General features: G+C 37.6%; 1 protein-coding gene across 1 annotated transcript in view; it reads right to left on the bottom strand.

Annotated features, from left to right (window-relative positions):
- Positions 1-18838, bottom strand: part of ERC1 (ELKS/RAB6-interacting/CAST family member 1) — a 303616-nt gene that overhangs the window by 114658 nt on the left and 170120 nt on the right. The window contains exon 14 of the mRNA XM_009879628.1: positions 2468-2599. Within this exon, the coding sequence (XP_009877930.1) occupies positions 2468-2599 (132 nt within the window). The remainder of the gene's footprint in view (positions 1-2467; positions 2600-18838) is intronic.

The following is an 18838-nucleotide window of genomic DNA, read 5'->3' as shown; positions in this document are numbered from 1 at the left end:
GCTGCTTTCAATCCATCCTTCTTTCTCCTCCCGACTTCTGTACACACTACAACATCCAAATTAATTTCTTCTTCATGATGCTGTTGCACACCATATTCCACTAATCTTGTCCCACAAAACTTACTCGTCTTGGCTCTCTTCCTCCCCTCTCAATTTCTCTTACTGATCCTTACGGCTTATTGACCCTCAGGTTGCACATTTCCCTGCCTTGCCTCATCTTTCAGATTGTCCACCCAATTCCAATTCTCTACTCGCCAGTTACTTCCCTTTTTCACCCAGCTCTGACCATCTGATCTCACTGTGTGCCTCTCATCAGGCTCTGCTGGTGAATTCTTTTAAAAAGCCTCCTTACTGCCAAACATGAAGTTTGTGCATATTCCCAAAGAACTATTCTCTTTCCATGTTCTTGTTTGAGGATGCCTTGGGTATAAATAAAACTTCACTTCTAAGACAACAGTTCCCTATTTTACTAACCCAGGCGCAGCTCTTGTCCTCTCCAGAATAAACCTGCTGCTAACAGCTCATGGAGGACAGACATCTATGAGGAACTCATGCTCAGTAGGCTACAAAGTTGTCCTCCTTTCTATCCTGTGACTGACATCTTCCTCACTACTTCATTTCTCTTCATCTAGGACAGAACTTTTGTATTTTTGTTAATCTTGATAGTACCTTGGACTCAAACCTCCTTTAAAAGATTATTTTTAAAAACTTGCAGAATTTTCTTTTATATTATTTCTATATCTCTAATATAAGACTTTTCTGATTGCACCTGTATAACTGACGTTCTTTGGTGGGATTTCTTCTGTGTCTGGATCTATGCAAAAATCTTCTTGTGCGGGTTGTGTCGATTTGTGCAGTAATCTCCTTGTCTGTAGCTTTGATCATATTAATGCTACTAACATGCCTCTTCGCTAGTGAATCAAATGTAAGCTACTCATCCTTTGCAACCTGTACTCCACCCACCTTTCACTTTCAATACTGAGATGACCTGTGATCATCCCCTAATACAAGCCTACATTATGCGCACAAAAATTTTGTAAATGTTCATCTTTGTGCTTACTTCCCTGACTTCAGATACCCCTACAAAATTAACATGCTTTACGTTCTTCAAAACCTTGTCTCAAAAAATTCACTAAGCCTTATGCATCTTGTTCTGCGTTTCAAGCACAGACATCACAAAAGGGTAAGTTCTAGATGCTCAATGAGTATAAAAATGGTAACTTGGTCTTGCAACAAAGAAATTAAAACATTATGGCATCCTAGGCATCTAATCACACACTATTTTGTTTACTTTTGTGTCTCAGCATAGAACCTGCACCTTTGTGAGATACCTAATTTCCTTTCAAGGGGGTTTGATCTTTGATGTGGTATTCACTACCTGGTTAATATTTTTATTTCATGCAATGTTTTTAAAAGGCTACAAGAAGTTTGGAAAGAAGGAATTCCTGAAAGTGAATTCCGTAGCATTGTCTAGGATCTTAGGGTACAGCAACCAGAACTATCCTCAATACGTCTGTCAGCAAACAGCTGAGCTTGACTGTAGCGTAAAGAGAAACAATTGCTTTCTTCCTGAAAACTTGGATTATCACTAAGATATTTATATCTTCTTTTAAGTTAAAGTACGTGATACAAGAATACACGTTGAAAAAAACCTCTTAAAATGTTTTAAAGTGCAGTTAGTCAGAACTTTTTTTATTTAAATAACAAAGAGAAAGAGATCACGCTGTTGCAATGCAACTCACCAAATGCTCTTGTTTGCTAATTACTGTCAAGTGAGAAACAGCGGAAAAAACTGAAGAGGCTCACAAAAAGCACAGTAAGAGTGCCAGCTGCAGCTTCTGCTTCAAAAGCTTTATCAAAATCTCATGGAATTTTGTTCACGACTTATGGTATGTTTTCTTGATGATTACTTACGTGAATTAAAATCAGGCACATACATGATTCTTCAGAGTATCTCATCAGTGGCACAGAATCAATTCATGCATAAAAATTTACACTTGGGGCTTCAACACACAAGTGCGTATTTTCTTTGTGTGTGCTTGGCTCAAGCCAAGAGATTTGTCTCTATCCAGTTGTTTCGCAAGTGTAACAAGACTGTGGTCCATAAACACAACTACACTAATAAAAGTCATCGTCTTTACATTCAATGAACAATACAGTGAACCTAAGTATGCTTTCACATAGGAAGATAGCTTTGACAGGCAAGACAGATCAGAAGAGTTACTACGTAAATTTAAAGCTCAGGATACCTTGTATTTCTTTTTAATTTCAAGAAAATCTTACCTATGAAATACAACTTATCATGAAGGGTTTTCAGACTTTATGAGTTCTGTTACCTAATGTTGGAACAGAGATAGAGGATCATCAAACAAAACCAGCTGTGTTTCACAGTAAAGCAGGAAAACAGAACTTTACTGTCTGGTTACTTTCCTAAGAGGACTACCAGTGACTTTGTAAGATTGCAGACCTGTTTCTCAGCATTGATCCTGGCTGACTCCTCTTGTGCTAGCACCATTTCCCGCTCTGCAGTTATCTGAACACTTTCTCTGAGTGCCTCTTCCAATTCTTCAATCCGATCATCCTTTTTACGTAGATTGTCCTGGAAAATGACGGGAGACTAGGTGAAGATGACTTGTTTGGAACTAAAGCCTTTTAATCAACCAAGTTTTATGCCAACCAAAATGTGTTTTTCCCTCCCAAGGTGCAATTGCAGGCAAATTATCTTCACACAAAAGAAAGAAAGATGAAGCGATGCAAGAGTAGGAGGAAGATTACAGCAAAGAGAAGAAGAAAGCTAGCAAAGCAGGATCTCAAAGCAAGAGTGCTCGCCTTCCATGTTGGACATACCACAGTGCTGTCAGATTACACAGCATAGATAAGCAAGGGTTGTTGGTAAGTAAAGATTAGCAGGCAGTTCCAAAGAAGCACAGAAGCTGGAATTGGTGGGAAGGTAGCAGGCATTCAGCATTGCCCATTTGCTCACACATTCACCAGCAGGCACGGTAAGAAGGGAAACGGAGCGCTGCAGTGTGGAATTTGCACTTTCCAAGTTAAGAGGGAGAAAAGCAAACATTAACCCAACAGAGCTTTCCATTGTTCACATTAAGTCCTTAAGGAAGTTTTTAATCAAAAACTCTCTAGGAATTATGAAGGGTTCATCTGGGCTGCCTGAATCTCAGACATCCAAATATCAAGACTTCCTTAAAATTTATTCTTCGATTAAGAGCATCTTCACAGTTGCAAGTTCAGATGTCCCACATATATTCAAATACCATTGAAGAAAACCGTAATGCTCCTCAGAAAATACACTGTTTCATTGGTTTATACAGTCAGCTTAACGATATACAAAATTAATGGTATTCTTATTTGTAAAGGAGACGCTCCTTACTTCAATATTGCTAGGAAAATAAATGTGTATATCCTGCTTCTGCTGTAGCAGCTTGGACAAAAGACTGCAAAGCAGGCTGTCCTGACAGATATATATGGTCTTGGCCATGTTTGCTTAACAAATCCATCAGAAATGAGTAGCTTGATGGACGATTTCTGCGTTTCTTGTCTTGCAGATCGGTTTAGATCATAGGGTTTGGATGACATACTAATGCACATTTAAGTTACCCCATGGGCTTTTTAGCCATCTCAGCAGCAGTGGAAGAATCAAAAATGTTTCCCTTTGTTTTTTGCATTTCGCTTTTTGTCAGATTTACCCCTTTGTCTTCTGTCCTTTTGCATTTAGGACTGAAATTTTCCACTGTTCTCTGAAAGTGTTTCACACCATATAAAGAGTAAGGAAAAGGATGACTGACTTGGAAAAAATTTGACCTTGCAACCTTCATAATGCAAAAAATTAGTCATCGGAGTTTAAAGAAGGAACCTGAGTTATTCCTTAATTCCTGCCTTCTAGTACTTGGGATACACTACCAAGGATACTTGTTGTATGAACACCATTTCTGGCAGTCTCAAAACTGTCGCTTTCAATGAGAGTGTTCCAACAGAGATGCAAAGCTTTGTATCAGACCAGTGCAAGACCTCTGTCACCACTGCCTTGTGCAGAGAAAGGCTAGTATTCAGCCACTAGCACAGGCAACAATATTTGTTAGGCTTTGCAGGCAGAGGAGCTTTCTGCTGATGATTACTTTCCAAAGTGGATTCATAGGGCAAGTAATTGCTGATTTCTAAAGAAACGAACGGAGAGATCTTAATTTCAAAAATAAGCATGGCAGAACATGTTTTCATACTTTTTGAATCTCTCCAAAACACTGACAATATCCTCCAAAACTACTTTATGGTTATGATTAGCCGACCTGAAGACTCATCAAAAAGATGAGTTTGTAAACCAAGTTTACAAAAAACTTGGCACAGAATATTAACCGTGCAAAACATGAAAAATATTTACTTGCCTATCTGCATTACACAATAAATATCGACTGTACTTCTTGATATATTGATTTGTGGACAGCCAAGGACGTGTGGACGTGTCGCTCTCCATTTCAAGCAACAGAAGTGGGAATGGTGCATTTGAACAGTTGAATGTAAAATGGAAACTGCTTTAAAATAAGAACGCAGAATAAAACATTCTAACACACAAGGTACGTCCACTCTTCATCCCAGGCAAACATTTAAAAGGTGAATTTGATGCTGTATTAACCTTCACACCGTATAGTGCTCTATTCACAGGTGAATTCTTGAGGGACAGGAGGAAGAGCAATTGATGGTACCAAAACTGGTCAAGCCAGTGCCACATTACCTGCACTTGAAAAGTTCGCATACATATGTACTTACTTTTCCTAAAATAATACGCAAACTTTTACATATATGGTAGAGGATTGGAAGTTAAAAAACTCCAGTGTTGACTTTCACCTTACAAAACCACACCAATGCCTGGCAGGAGTAGCAGATTGTTGCTTACCCAGATAGCACCTCCACTAGTGCAGAACAGTCTGCAGACACTTTAAAATAATTATTTTGTTTCTAGGTCCTTGATTCATGACTAATTGATCAGCATTTGAATTATCATTTTTAAAATACAAGCTCCTGTTTCAAACAAACATAATAATAGAGAAAAAGTAAATGAAACCAGCATTTGCCTTTTAACATACTAGCATGTTTTTCCCACTGTTTTGCTCTAAACTCTGAAACATGACAGGCTCATGTTGACCTTCAACCTGTGCTGCTGCTTTCCTCTTTTTAGTTACATGAAGTATTCTTTATTGTGATAAAAATTAAATTCTGGAGAAAAACTTCTGTTAATTGTAAATACAGTTATATTTTTTTTCCTGCAGGGTCTGATCCTCTGAAGCAGTGGACTAGAGTACAGCTTGAGTTGCTTCATACATTCATTAGAACGTGACACTGAGGGCAATTTTATCTGCCTGTATTTTGATAAAATTGCAGAATGATAAACATTGGCAGTCTCCTTTCATGAAGCTTATACAGATGACTATTCAGAAAGAAAAAAAAAATTATTACTTACCTGTACAGTAATTGGATTCTTCAATACATATTACCTACACGGATATCTCCGTGGCCCGCCCGCCCTCCCTCCCTCTCCTCCTGAGTCCCATATGCACGAGATTCCATGGCAGAGGTGGAATTAAACTGGGACAGAGGAGATAGCTCTGCCTTTATGCTCAGTGGTGGCAGCAGAAAGAAAAATGAAAAACCCATCCAGCACTGTGGGAGTGCCAAGAGTTCAGGCACAATAAAAACTTTTGCTACCCATACTATGATCCTGTAGCTGATTCGTATGCAAAACTCATTCCAATACATGCCTGTCTGAAAGCCTGAAAGGAAAAGGAGGTGTGACTGACGCACATTTCTAGGCTCGCTCTTTCACTTCAGGAAGGAAGTGGTAGGATGTCCAAGTGATGCATGTTAAAAGGATGTATCAATTCAATCTATCCTGCATCCACGTGACGTGTAATCTGCCATGAAGTTTTATGAAAGTGCATGAAATAGAATATATGTTTTCAGCAAGGCATTTAGGTTCAATTAAATCTGAGGTATCCTGCCAAACTTCTTCATAACTGTGTCCTGAACTAGACTCACAAAGGTCTTTATGGCCTAATTTCACTCTTTGAATTGGAATTAAGACGGATTTCTCTAGTTAACTCTTTGGAAAGATTAGTTACCAGTTTGAGAAGACAATGAAATGCTTCTTTCAAAAATATTTCTAGGACTAGCCAATCACCTAGGTAGGGGAAGATCATTTTCATGTAACTCCATAATTAACCTAATAGCACATTTTGCCTGTGTGCTTTCATAGACCAGAACGGAAGAATATAGTACTGGAAGCATTTCGAATGAGGAACGAATTATTTCTTAAACAGTGAAATCATTACATCATTTCAAGCACTTATTCCTGCGTTCTTCCTACAAGCTCTTTCTTATTGCGGATTTCCTCGTGAAGCCATAATCTAGATAAAGAACCTAATGATAATGATCTCAGTCCATTCTAGATTGAATAAAACTCTCCCCAGAAAGAAAAATCCTCCTTTGTGAACTGACCTTCCACTATATAAATAGAACCTTGGAACTCAAGGACTGTCAGCTGCCTCAAGTACTACTTAACGCTTCCTCCTATATACAAACTGTCATTTAGTTATCGATAAAACAAATTCCTCACCAACATTTGGAGGCAGCCTATCTACCAATATTAGGAAATTTTCACAGTTTAAAAATATGAGGACCTATTAACTGCAACTCTGAAGTGCATGCTGGTTGATTAATATGCATTTCTTTCAAATATTGGAATATTATTAAGTTTCTTCCATAAACTTCCCTTGCTTCCTGTCTTTGGCCATAACCAGTACTAAATGTGAAGAGAAAAAATTGGTTTTATTGTAGTCAGCCCATTAACTGAGGACTTCTGGTTTGCCATCTCAGAAGTCTATCAAAGATGCGAAAAGACTCTCACTAAATTATGGGAGCTGGGTTTCTGCAGCGCTGGTTGAACTGCTGCACTGCTGAATCCAACTATGCCAAAATCAGAAGGCCACTCTTCAGAAGAGGACAATTGATGAAAATAAATCAATTTGTTGATTAATCACTGCTTTTCTCTGAAAAATACCTGTAAAAACCTGCAAACCTTTTTAAGAAGGTACTGAAGCTTTAAAGGAATATACAACGTGTTGGGGTAACAAAAGGTGGTATTACAGTTTAATTTGATTTCAGAAGCAAAAACTTGTAGGGCCTTAAAGCTCAGGTAAGCATGGTAGATCTCCTTCATCTGGTTCCACATGCTGATCAACTACTTGAAGAAGACCTTGAACAAGAAAAGCATGCAAAATTGTCACTCAAATGGAGAAATACCCCTTACACTGATGAGACAATACTTTGACATAATGGGTTTTCAAGAATACACATTGTGCAAACACTGAAGACCAGAACAACATGGCATAACCTGAATGGTAGTTACCATGGAATCTAGCTCAAGATTGTTTGGGGCCCCTATGTAACTCATCTGAGGCAGGAGATGTCCATGGTGATTCGTTTTTCTCTCTGTATTTACTACCATTTGCTGAAGAAGGTGGCAAATAAGAGAAAGAAAAAGAAAAAAAAAGCATGCTGTCTTGAAGAGTGGAATAAAAGAAGACTATAAATTCCTGAAGAAGGAAATACCTTTAGGGTAATGTATAGCTTGATACCAAGACATAGCATGAACCACAAATAAACATAGAATCGATACTAAAGATTCTGAAAATAAAAGTAAAGTAACAGAGAGGCAAACTACCATGTAAACAGTTGCTACTATAAACATTTGCTGGGCATGAACAAACAGTGGAGTTTATAGAATAACTACAAATGCTAATGCTAGTATTATCAATGTTGCATACAGCTGTCTTGCTGTCTTCAACTGGTCAAAGAACTGAAGTATCGGGGCTTATCTGTGATGGGGAAACCTCTGTCTGTCTAGGCAGAAGCTGGGTATATCCAAGTATTAGGTTTATATGAAGTCCCTGCATCACACAGAGTGAGCTGAAGAGGGCTTTTCCATACGTACAGCAACAGCATATGTAATTATAACGAGTTCCTGAAAGAAAGGAACAGCCTGAGAGCTGAAGAGACAGGAACTGCCAAGCAGGAGCTCCTCGACCAATGTTTCCTCATCCTTGGCGAGATCAGACCTGAGATGCACAATGACTATCTCATTAGGACAACATACGCCAACATCTGGAAAATTGCATCTGCCAAATAAGACATAAGGATTGGAATTCAAGCCTGACAAGTTGCATAAATGCAGAAAACTAACTACAGGAGACAAAAGGAGAAAAACTGCAGTAGAAGAATTTCATTTCACTAGGGGCTGAGAGGGAAGTGTAACAATGCTGGCCACAGCCCTGCATATGCAACATTACAAACACGAGGGACAGCAGAAGGTGATGAGTACATTCTCCTAAAAGTACCACGATGGAAAAAGAGAAGAGATGCACATCCAGAATATGCATGTACTTGTGGATCATAAGTTGCAGAAAGAACAAAATTGTATCTATAGTAAAAAGAAAAAATTGATAAAAATTATTTCCAGAAATTATAAATATAATTGAACCAATGCATTAAAATTAGCACAGTGAAAAACATGTAAAGAAGCCAACAGTTTATGAGAACTAGCCAGTGAATTCCTCTTTTGAAATAGGAAGGTAGAAAATGGAGTGGTACTTGGACAGCATTGTCCCTTGGGTATCATTGCTGGAGAGCAGGAGGACACCCAAGAATGAATGCAGGGCTATAAATGATGCTGCTGACAAAAATAGCTGCTCTTGTGTACATGGGAAGGATGCACACTTTAAATGTTACATGTATGGACAATCACTTGAAAGAAAATCATTAAAAGTGGTCAACCATAGTACTTAATAAAAATGCACAAGAATGAAAATAGGTAGGCAGCTGGTCTAGACTGCAAAAAGTCCTCATGGCTACCTGTCTCCCTAAGGAAGAAAGAAAAAATCCTACCCAGGTAGTAAAACACGTCTGTAAAATATCAAGACAAGTTTATGATAGGAAACATGCTGGTATCAAGATTACTGATATAGAAGCTGACTGAAATGGTAAATATCTCTAAAAAAATGCTAGGAAAATAAATACAGAACTCATTCATTCATCAGAAGCTATGTAAACTCATTTCTGTTTTTAAACGTACAGGTCGTAAAGAAGCAGCAAAAACATACTGAAGAAATGACAATGCTATACAATGGCATTAGCACTGTATGATAGTTATCACTAAAATGAATAATTTTGAGGTATATCAAGATTAAATAATGTTCCATATGTGACACATATAATTCTAAGGGCAAAACATGCATGCATTTGCCCGTCAAACTTATTTACATGAAAAAAACCCCACTCAAATCCATGAAAATTGGAAAAGGAATATATCAACTCTAATGGCAGACCATAACAGGCAATAATAGGCTCTGGAGTCCTCAACATAAGAAAGACATGGACCTGCTGGAGCATGTCCAGAGGAGAGCCACGAGGATGATCCACAAGGTGCTGGAGCACCTCTTCTATGAGGAGAGGCTGAGAGAGCTGGGGCTGTTCAGCCTGGAGAAGAGAAGGCTCCGGGGAGATCTCATTGCGGCCTTCCAGTGCCTAAAGGGGGCCTACAGGAGAGCTGGGGAAGGACTTTTTACTAGGGCATGTAGTGACAGGACGAGGGAGAATGGTTATAAACTGGAAGAGGGCAGGTTTAGATTAAACATTAGGAAGAAGTTTTTCACTTTGAGGGTTGTAAGACACTGGAACAGGTTGCCCAGAGAAGTTGTTGAGGCCCCATCCCTGGAGGTGTTCAAGGCCAGGCTGGACGTGGCCCTGGGCAACCTGGTCTAGTGGGAGGTGTCCCTGCCCATGGCAGGGAGGGTGGGACTTTATGATCTTTTAGGTCCTTTCCAACCTAAACCATTCTATGATTCTGTGAATACCCAGATACGTATACATTACTATTAATGGATATAATTTAAATGAAAGGGAAGTGAAAGGGGAGAAAAAAAATCTCAGTGAAAACTTATTGAAGTGCTTCATTTTTCACATTGTGTATTTTTTGAATGCATGTAAAGTCCTTAACAAAACTTGTGCATATTGCTATTACTGCCTTAAAACTGCTACAAATATATTGTATACATTTGCATACATTGTATCCAGTGTATAATGTTTCTGAATATTATACAGTATGTCTACAAAAATGTGTGAACAACTCCAGCCGGTGATTTTTTTTTTTTTTTTTCCAAGATAATTTGTGTTACCACACTCAGGTGTGTTACTTTCAAAAAGTGTTTACATAGCGGTTTTGTTCAAGATCAGAAGCAATGTGAAATACACAGAGCTTGCCGTAACAATAAGAAAGGATCCTAATCAATGCTAGTTGAATTATGTCCATCATAAAGCTCTGCAATTCCAGTATTCTTCTCTGCTACTGAAGAGGAATTCCATTGCAATCTGTATTATTTATATTATTTATACATTTCTTCAAGGAGAACAGAGAAGAAGGAGAAGAAAAGGACAAACAGTTGTAGACATGATTACACAGGCCTAAAAGGGAAAGGCAGAAGTGATTATTCCTACGAGAAACTGGCAACGTCTCTTCCGGAGAGCTGCCATGCTTTTGACACTTCTTTCCTGTTACTCTAAGCTTGGCGCTCCCAACGCAGCAATCCGTTAGCTGGTTTGGGTTTGCACAGGCACTTCTCATTAGCAACAACCTAGACAGACTAAAGTACCTTGCCAATACTAACAACCAGGTTTACCATTTAGCAGCTCACGCAGGGTGCCAACAGCTTTAACATTTCACTTCAGCTGTTGCAAATTACCACATTTGTATTTTTGAAAACCTGCGGGGACTATGCTTCTATCTAACCACAGTGGGTCACTTGCACGGACTATTGGAATGAGACCCAAGGCTGACAATACAGCTGTGAAAATGTTCTGAAGTGAGCAAAAGCAATAGATATCTGTAATTGATATACGGTTTTGTGTTGGGTTTTTTTTGGTTGTGTTTTGGTTTGTTTGTTTGTTGTTTTTTGGTTTGTTTTATTTTTGAGAGAGAGAGGCTAATTGGGGAAATGCTACTGTAAAAATTTTCTTCTTCGCACATAAATCAATACTATGACTCAAGACTCCTAAATTGGTATGGGATTACAGCAAAAACCAGTGGCAGTTTTAACTAACTGCACTACTAATATGAAGCTTGAACCTATACATTATTCCCTTGATACAGCCCTATTCCTCTGAACTCTCCTTGCCAATGTCAGTCCTGTCATCATCATCGTACTAATATATCACAGCAGTTGTAAGACCTACCTTTCTTTGCTCATTTTCAATCATCCAACAAAAAAGAGCAGCAGAAGCAGCACACATAGACAACCACCTATAAAAGTTAACTTTTCTTGTCTTCCCTCTTTCTCACAGCTGAACATACGACAAAAATTTCGAGTAATACACCACCACTGTGGAAATCTTTACCCAGCAGTTGATTGCACTGAATCTCTCTCACTTTCTCAATTTCAAAGAGAATTCCTGCGATCACCTTCATCTCAGAAGTTCATTTTAGTCTCTAACGCCCCTTTCTTGATTTTCCTCATAGTAGAGTAGCTATTGTGCTAGGAATCGCTTCCTTTAAAGCAGCCATCAGTTCCTGGATAGGACTAGCAATCTAGAGTAAGATGCTAATACCAACCACTATTCATTTTACTTAATATAAAAAAAATATAAAAAAAAAAACCCAAAACCAAACATTATTACTTTCACCTTTCTCCTATCTCCCCAACTTCAAACTAGAGATCACCAAAACAATTTCACGTATCAGAATTAAATTAGCAATGGGTCACACACTGTCTGGGAACAGCCCAACCCACCCCCAAACCACCTGGAAGCCAGAGGCATCAAGGATTGCAAGATCTGCCTTCGTACAACCCGGATTCAGCTACTAACCAAACGTATACACATTAATTTAGGGAAATGCTTTGTTTAAAATACTAAAAACTGGTTTCTGTTCTTCTCAATACCTTTACCAGTAAATGCACAGATCAGCTTTACTACTGTATCTGAAAATGTAAGTATACATTTGAAGACAGGAAATAAACATACTTATGACTTGGATACAGTTACAGAGACTTTTAAAAAATTCATCAAGAAAGGGTCAGGAAGGGTGGAATCACTTAGCTGTGTGGCAGCAGGCAATTCATATGGACAAATGGAACATGAAATCAATTAGATATGACTGGTAGGAACAGAATACTGAAAATAAAAAGGTAAAAGTGGAATTTTAGATACTAACATCATCAGAAAATCGTGACTTTAAAAATACTGAAATGAAGTACTTGGAAAGAAAAGCTTCTTATTGGTATATTTGCACTGTTACATTGATAGTATCATTTGAACAGGCAACATGGCACCACAGCACTCAAAAATTACCATTTAAATTCACTGGCATCAAAACCAAAAGGATGAGAAAGTGGAAACCCTTCACGTTCTGAGAGATTCTCACTCCTTTGTATGAAATTCCAATTGTTTCTATAAAAGCCTGAACTAGTTCAGAGGAAAGAGAAAAATAGTTATTGTTTTTCTTTAGCCCTAAAGATTCCAAAATGATCATCTATTGTTCTCAGCCTGAAAGCTGGAAAAAATACTCCCTAGCTCCTGTCTTCACTCATTTCTTTTCCATGTTCAAGTGTTTAAATTTATTTAATATTTGTTTGAACGGAAGCTTGTCCTTATGTTTACTACTTTCTTCCTTTTCCACTTTTGTCATATGGTTTCTGTGGTGGATGGCCCACATCACTGCACATTATTCAAGAGGCGAATGCACTGCACAGTAGTATTTTCTGTTTTGTACTTTAATATTTCTCAACATTGTTTTCTTTTAATAGTTCTGCCAACCAACGATACTTCATGACAATATTTATTCTAATTCCAAGATTGTTGACATATGGGAATATAGCTAGATCAGAACCCGTTGTCGAGTACATATATTTAAGATTGTTTCTCCCGACATATATTAATACATACTCATACTGAATTTCATCTGCCATTTTATCCATGAGTTAGAGTTATGAGATACTTGTGGAGCTATATAGGTTATCTTTCATTTAAATATCCTGAATAAATCAATAAATACAATTCAGAAATTTAGGGAACTTTAGTCTCATTTACAGCAGATATTACATTTGCCATTTTTAACCAGACACATTACCTCAGCATAAAGCAATAATTGTTCCATAGCACTGGGACATAAAGACATACGTACTTACAATGCAATAACCATACACAGTTTAGGAATACTCAACAGTTCTTGAAAAAGAGGACGAGAAAAGTACATCGGTGGTGACTGGCATGGAGAAGCAAGCTGTGCACTAGAAGGGCATGGATAACTGTTGTTGGGACACTGAATCCCTTTAGCTTTTATTCCCTTGCTTTTCATGCCCTGCTTTGGAAAAATCAGATGACCTCAAAGATATCTAGACTTAGGTAGAATTCAAACATCAGCAACAAAACCAACACAATGTCCTAAACTGAATTTGTCGATGAATTTTAACTGATTATAGACTTTTCTAGAGTGTTACAGTGATAATCCTCCTTTAACCATCAGTAAAAGCCCAAGTGATACCAATATAGTTAGGTTTTCCCACCACCTTCATTTAGATCCAAGTGTACCTCAAACAAAATTCAACAGCTGAAAGGACTAAACACTAAAAGCTGACTTTAAGTATTTTACAACCTTCTGTCAGTTATGAATACACAATTTACAGACTAAGCCTCAACCCCTGCTAATATTTGCACATCACAGTAAGAGCAGTTGTTCTGATATATCTTAGAGTGTGTACATTTTAGCCAAAGAGGAAAATTTAATAGGGAAACTGCTAATTAAAGGCAGAATAGGCTTGTTTCTATAGAAAAAAGTAGTTCAAGGGTGACGGCACTTTGAGCAGCTTCGTAAGCAAGATTAATACTGAATTAGAATGAAGTGAATTAAGTTCATTACTACTTGAAATAAATTAGAGGAATTTTTTAAAGGATATGCTGAAACGTTTGTTGCCACAAGTATAGAACCAAAAAAAATCCATGCGTATTATTTTTTTTAAAAAATAAATTCTTAATTCTGTTTGGTTTTAGGCCATTCCCTTTCCCTTTCTATTGGGCAAAACAAGAATAAGGCAGAATGGCAATTTTATTAAACAATGAGACTTGAAATGAGCTGCAGCAATTGGGCATTTTTATTCTTGGGGAGAGATGAGTTAGAAACAATTTTCAACACAGCAAATATTAAAAAAAAGCTTGAGAGAGAGGGGAAAAAAAACCCAGAGGAGGGAAAAAAATGCAAATTTATTGCTGTTTCTCAGGCTCATGAAATAGGACACCAAAATGAAAAGAGAGCTGTTCTTCCCCTTGAATGTACTCTTATTGTTTTGCTTAAATCTGGCTCTCAGTGTTTTCTACTCTCAGGAGAGACCTCCTCACAGGAACCACACCATGTTGTCAACAGTTACATTAATCTCTCTGACAGTTTTTAGGAAAGGAGTTTGAACTCAGATACTAATCTTGGAAAAAAAAAAAAAATCCTTGCAAAAAACATCTAGTGGTTAAGTTTGTTGGCACACATTCAGCTGTCCGGTCTTCACTGTACTTAGGTTCTGGCGTATCATAAAGGGTACCAACCCTGCTCTTTGCCAAACAGGCAAGAGAGTACAAATAGCAGGTTTCATCTTCCACCGACACCTAATGTTTCTGCAGAAAAGACTGGGTGAAAGTGTGTCTGGAGAATAATATTCCTGATGGATCACAGAGAAACGTTAGGATGTAGGGAGTCCTCTTTCCTCTATTAAAAACTCTCAAGCCATATAATGGCTTTCTCTCACTACAAATCTCAATTTGCAGTTAAGGAAATACTGGGATAATTAGGAGACTGCCTAATGCTGGTTGTAAATAGTGACTTTCACGAATTTTTTCCAGCTGTCTGTTCAAAACTGCAGAGCATTTTTACATTATATAAGAAGACAGAGTCAAATGGTTCATCTCTTTTAAAGATGTGAATATGTCTAACCTGAATATAATAAACGTATGGTAAACTAAACCGTAAAGTGAAAACAAATAGAGCAGATGGCTAAGTGTCTATCCTGGGATATGCTTATCCATTCCAAATGTCAAGTCTCTTCAAGCTTAGTTTCTGTAAATGTTATGATAACAAGTATTCTGTAAGGAGTGCTCTCTTCTGGTCAAACACAGAGGAAGTCAATTCCTTAACAATGAATTCAATGGCATAAACATCAATTATGTAGAAATGACAGATTCTGTCTCTATAACAACTGCCATATCAAACCTAAGAACAAGGTCATATATTAATTCTGATAGTCAGAAACCTATGTTTTATTGCAGATGGAGGAAAAACCTGCATCTTCCTTCTTTAGTAAGACAATCGAACAATTCATATAGCAACAGAAAAATCAGTTTCTAAGCCAAATCATTTCCTCTTCAGAAGTATGTTATTTTTGTTGTTGCTTCAACATGCAACACTGCACACATGAGCAACAATGAAGTTACTCAAACCTTGTAAACATTCATCAGAAAAAATGGCTTTACTAAAATAGGAGACAGGGCTGTCCCCCCAGTTTGCTCGTCGCTCACAGCTCACGCTGTTAGAATGTTAGAACACCAAAATTGCAAGAAAATTAAGAAACGGGAGAGATAAACTTACACTTTTTTAATGGTCACTATGTCTTCGTGACCTTCCTTGAAATATAGTTGTACTTTATGACTTCAATAGAGAAAAGGGAAGCATCCTTCCTTTTTAGCTAGAAGCTCATTTTTATGTGCGCTACTGTCTTGCCAAGATGTAAATCCAACTGTGTAATTTTTATATGAAAACTAATTCCATGATATCACTATTTCATATTATGCACAAATTTTTGGTACTATGCAGTATTTCTCCACTGTTCAGTGAACTAGAATTTCTTTCCAGTCCTTTTTCTGTGATGTTAAATGATAAAAATTATTAAGGTATTCATATTGTGAAAATTCCCAAGTCTTTTTTCGATTGGAGGCCATTGCAAATGAAGAATACCTGAGTATTGTCCGTAAGTGCTATATGACTTCACACAGATATAACAAAATATAAAGTGAGGCGGCCTATTCATCATCCATACACTATCTACTTCATATTAGTAGATGTATCCAGGAATGCTTAATTATGATTTTTTAATTTCCCCCAAAATAGCTAAAATTCAAAGTAATCCCTGCTGAGAAACTTCCCCTCACTGTAAGTCACAACAAGCCTAGCCAGAAGGTCATAATTTCTGGAACTTCTCCCAGACATCCAGGAAAGTTAGGAAAAGCTCTCTTGACAGGGAGAGTTACGATATGATAAGAAAAAGAGCTAGTTTTTCTCCAGGCATCTGCCAGGGTTAAATATTTGCTTGTATCTACAGTAACTGCACACACTGTGCTGAAAATCACAACCCTCCAAGTAAGTATAGAATGCAACATTTGTGGAACACTGTATTTTTTGTAACATATTGTAAAACCTGATGGAAATTAAAATTGTTACTGGAATATTACATCACTAACAAATCATGATGTGTATTGAAATCTCTACTGCATAGGCATACCCTGTTTTCTAATGCATAGCCAGCTGTCACAGAGAAAGGGTTGAAGGGTCAGATGATCTCAAAACTACCTACTGGCTACCACTGCATCTAGCTCAAATGAAAAAGGAGAAATAATTTTCATACATTTATTCCACTTAGGTTTTTATGAGGCATGACTGTTCTTTAGAGCCTGTATTTGTTCATACCTGCTGCATTTTCATTAACAAAAGTCCTACATAATACTGAGAGATAATACAATTCGGATTCACATCATCTGTGAGTCATATTTTTGCTTAATTATCCAGAACATGTAACAATGTTAAGTTTCATCCTTTATGGTAAGCTAGGAATGATCTGGTGACTGACAAGAAAGTGTTACTGATAGAAAAAATGTTAACAGGTTTCTTAAAAACTGAGTTGCGAAGAGAAGTCATATCCTTTATGTCATGAGTTCTGTCCTAGAGGACAGAAGGAGGATGACCCAGAACTGGATATACCATTTAGTGAAATTATAGCCACCTGCGTCGTTGCTAAAGGCACCTAGTCAAGCCCAAGGAACCCGAACACCTACAAGGCTGAGCAGCACAGACAATTATCCAGGGACAAGGGGGCCAAAACTTCTGCCTGATGTAACTAATGTGTAAAAAGTACTGGGAGAGGAAGGGAGAAAGAACCCTTCAATCTGAATAATTCCCAAAGATGGATCTAAGCTCAATGAGAAAATACAGGTCTGATACGTCAGACTGTTCTCTGGAATAAATCCTGCAGATGCAAGATGGCATTAAAGAATAGATTTCTACCAGGCTGAAATGGAGTAGCTGACAGTTTCATGGTCCTTAACATGTTGAGCTGTGCTATCCAAGGGATAAAGTACACCCCACCCAGCTGGCAAGCAAGGCTGGAATCTGATATGGCAGTGGTCTATATGGAAGAGAAATTAGCCAGGAACTCAGCACTTGAAATTCACTTATCCCAGGAAAACATGTAACACCATTTAAGTAGCATAACCAATTTGCTTCAAAGCTGATGATGCCTAGAAAATTATGGAGGAAATCTTGGACTTCAGTTTGGAAAGCTTTTCTTTAAATCTAACCATTTCTTCAGAAGCTTCGTACATATTGTCCAAGAGCAAGTTCATCGATTAATTAGGGAAGCACAATCTCTCTTTACTAACAACTGAAAGACAACAAACCATCATTTTCATCATGGCATGTTATTACCATCAACAGATCAGATGAAAACACTTCAGCCACCCTATGTCAAAATCCAACCATAGCATGTCAAGAGGAAATTCTTCAAAAATTTAAGACCAGATGTACTGGGCTTCACTTAGGTTTTCAGATTTTTGAATGTTGATATTGACTGTGCGTACATGCCATGGTGCCCTGTAACAAATAGTTCCTGATATTCAATGAATTTAGAAGGTTCATTTGATGTGAAGATATTTGGCTACCTCACGATTTCATTGAGCTTTGTTTGCATCCCAGTAAAAGCATCACTGAACAAAAAATTGCACATTTGTTTAGATTGAAAATTCAGTTCTTTCCACTAGAAGGATATTTTTCCTATTTAATGCTCAATATGATAAAAGAATTATATAATCACAAGGAAGAAACAACATATACTTGCATATATAGTTCATACACCAGGAATAATACATTAGATCACACCAGGAATTATACATTAGATCATCTGAACTTGGGTGTGGAAAAAGAAGGAAAAAAAGAATACATTTACATGGTATTACAGTTGTTCATTAAAGCCTTCAAGTATATTTTACACAGCTTCTGGACATACAGTTTGTCAGCAACAATTAGAGACCAATGGGTAGCTGCTGCAATACAGATCCAATAGTACACAACTCTGTGACACAAGATATTCTGAAAATTCCTCCTAAAACCTCTGGAAGATGCTGGAGTGAGAGGACAAGAAAATATGCATACTACCTTCCAGATGTCAGTTCCAAGTACCCATTCAAATATCTTGAAATCTCAGTAAATGTTACCTTTCTAGGACAAGACACTATAGAATCATTCCTTTATATACCAATTCCTTTTCACAACAGCCAAGCTTTAGTTACTCGAAGCAAAAATTTTCTACTCCAGCCCAACAGCTTGGTTTTTTTATCCTGCTTATAGACCAGACACTCGTTAACCTCTCAGATCTCTGGAGAGTTGTGGTTTAAGGGAACCCAGGAGGAAAAGACAAATTGGGAAAGCTATTTATCCATCTCACTAGAATTGAGACATTATGGTTTTCATTCTTTC

The sequence above is a fragment of the Charadrius vociferus genome, unplaced genomic scaffold (genome assembly GCF_000708025.1).
Source record: "Charadrius vociferus isolate BGI_N301 unplaced genomic scaffold, ASM70802v2 scaffold90, whole genome shotgun sequence".
In the NCBI taxonomy this organism is placed as follows: Eukaryota; Metazoa; Chordata; class Aves; order Charadriiformes; family Charadriidae; genus Charadrius; species Charadrius vociferus.
Note: the sequence above shows the minus strand (reverse complement) of the source record. Positions and strands in the feature narration are given on the sequence as shown.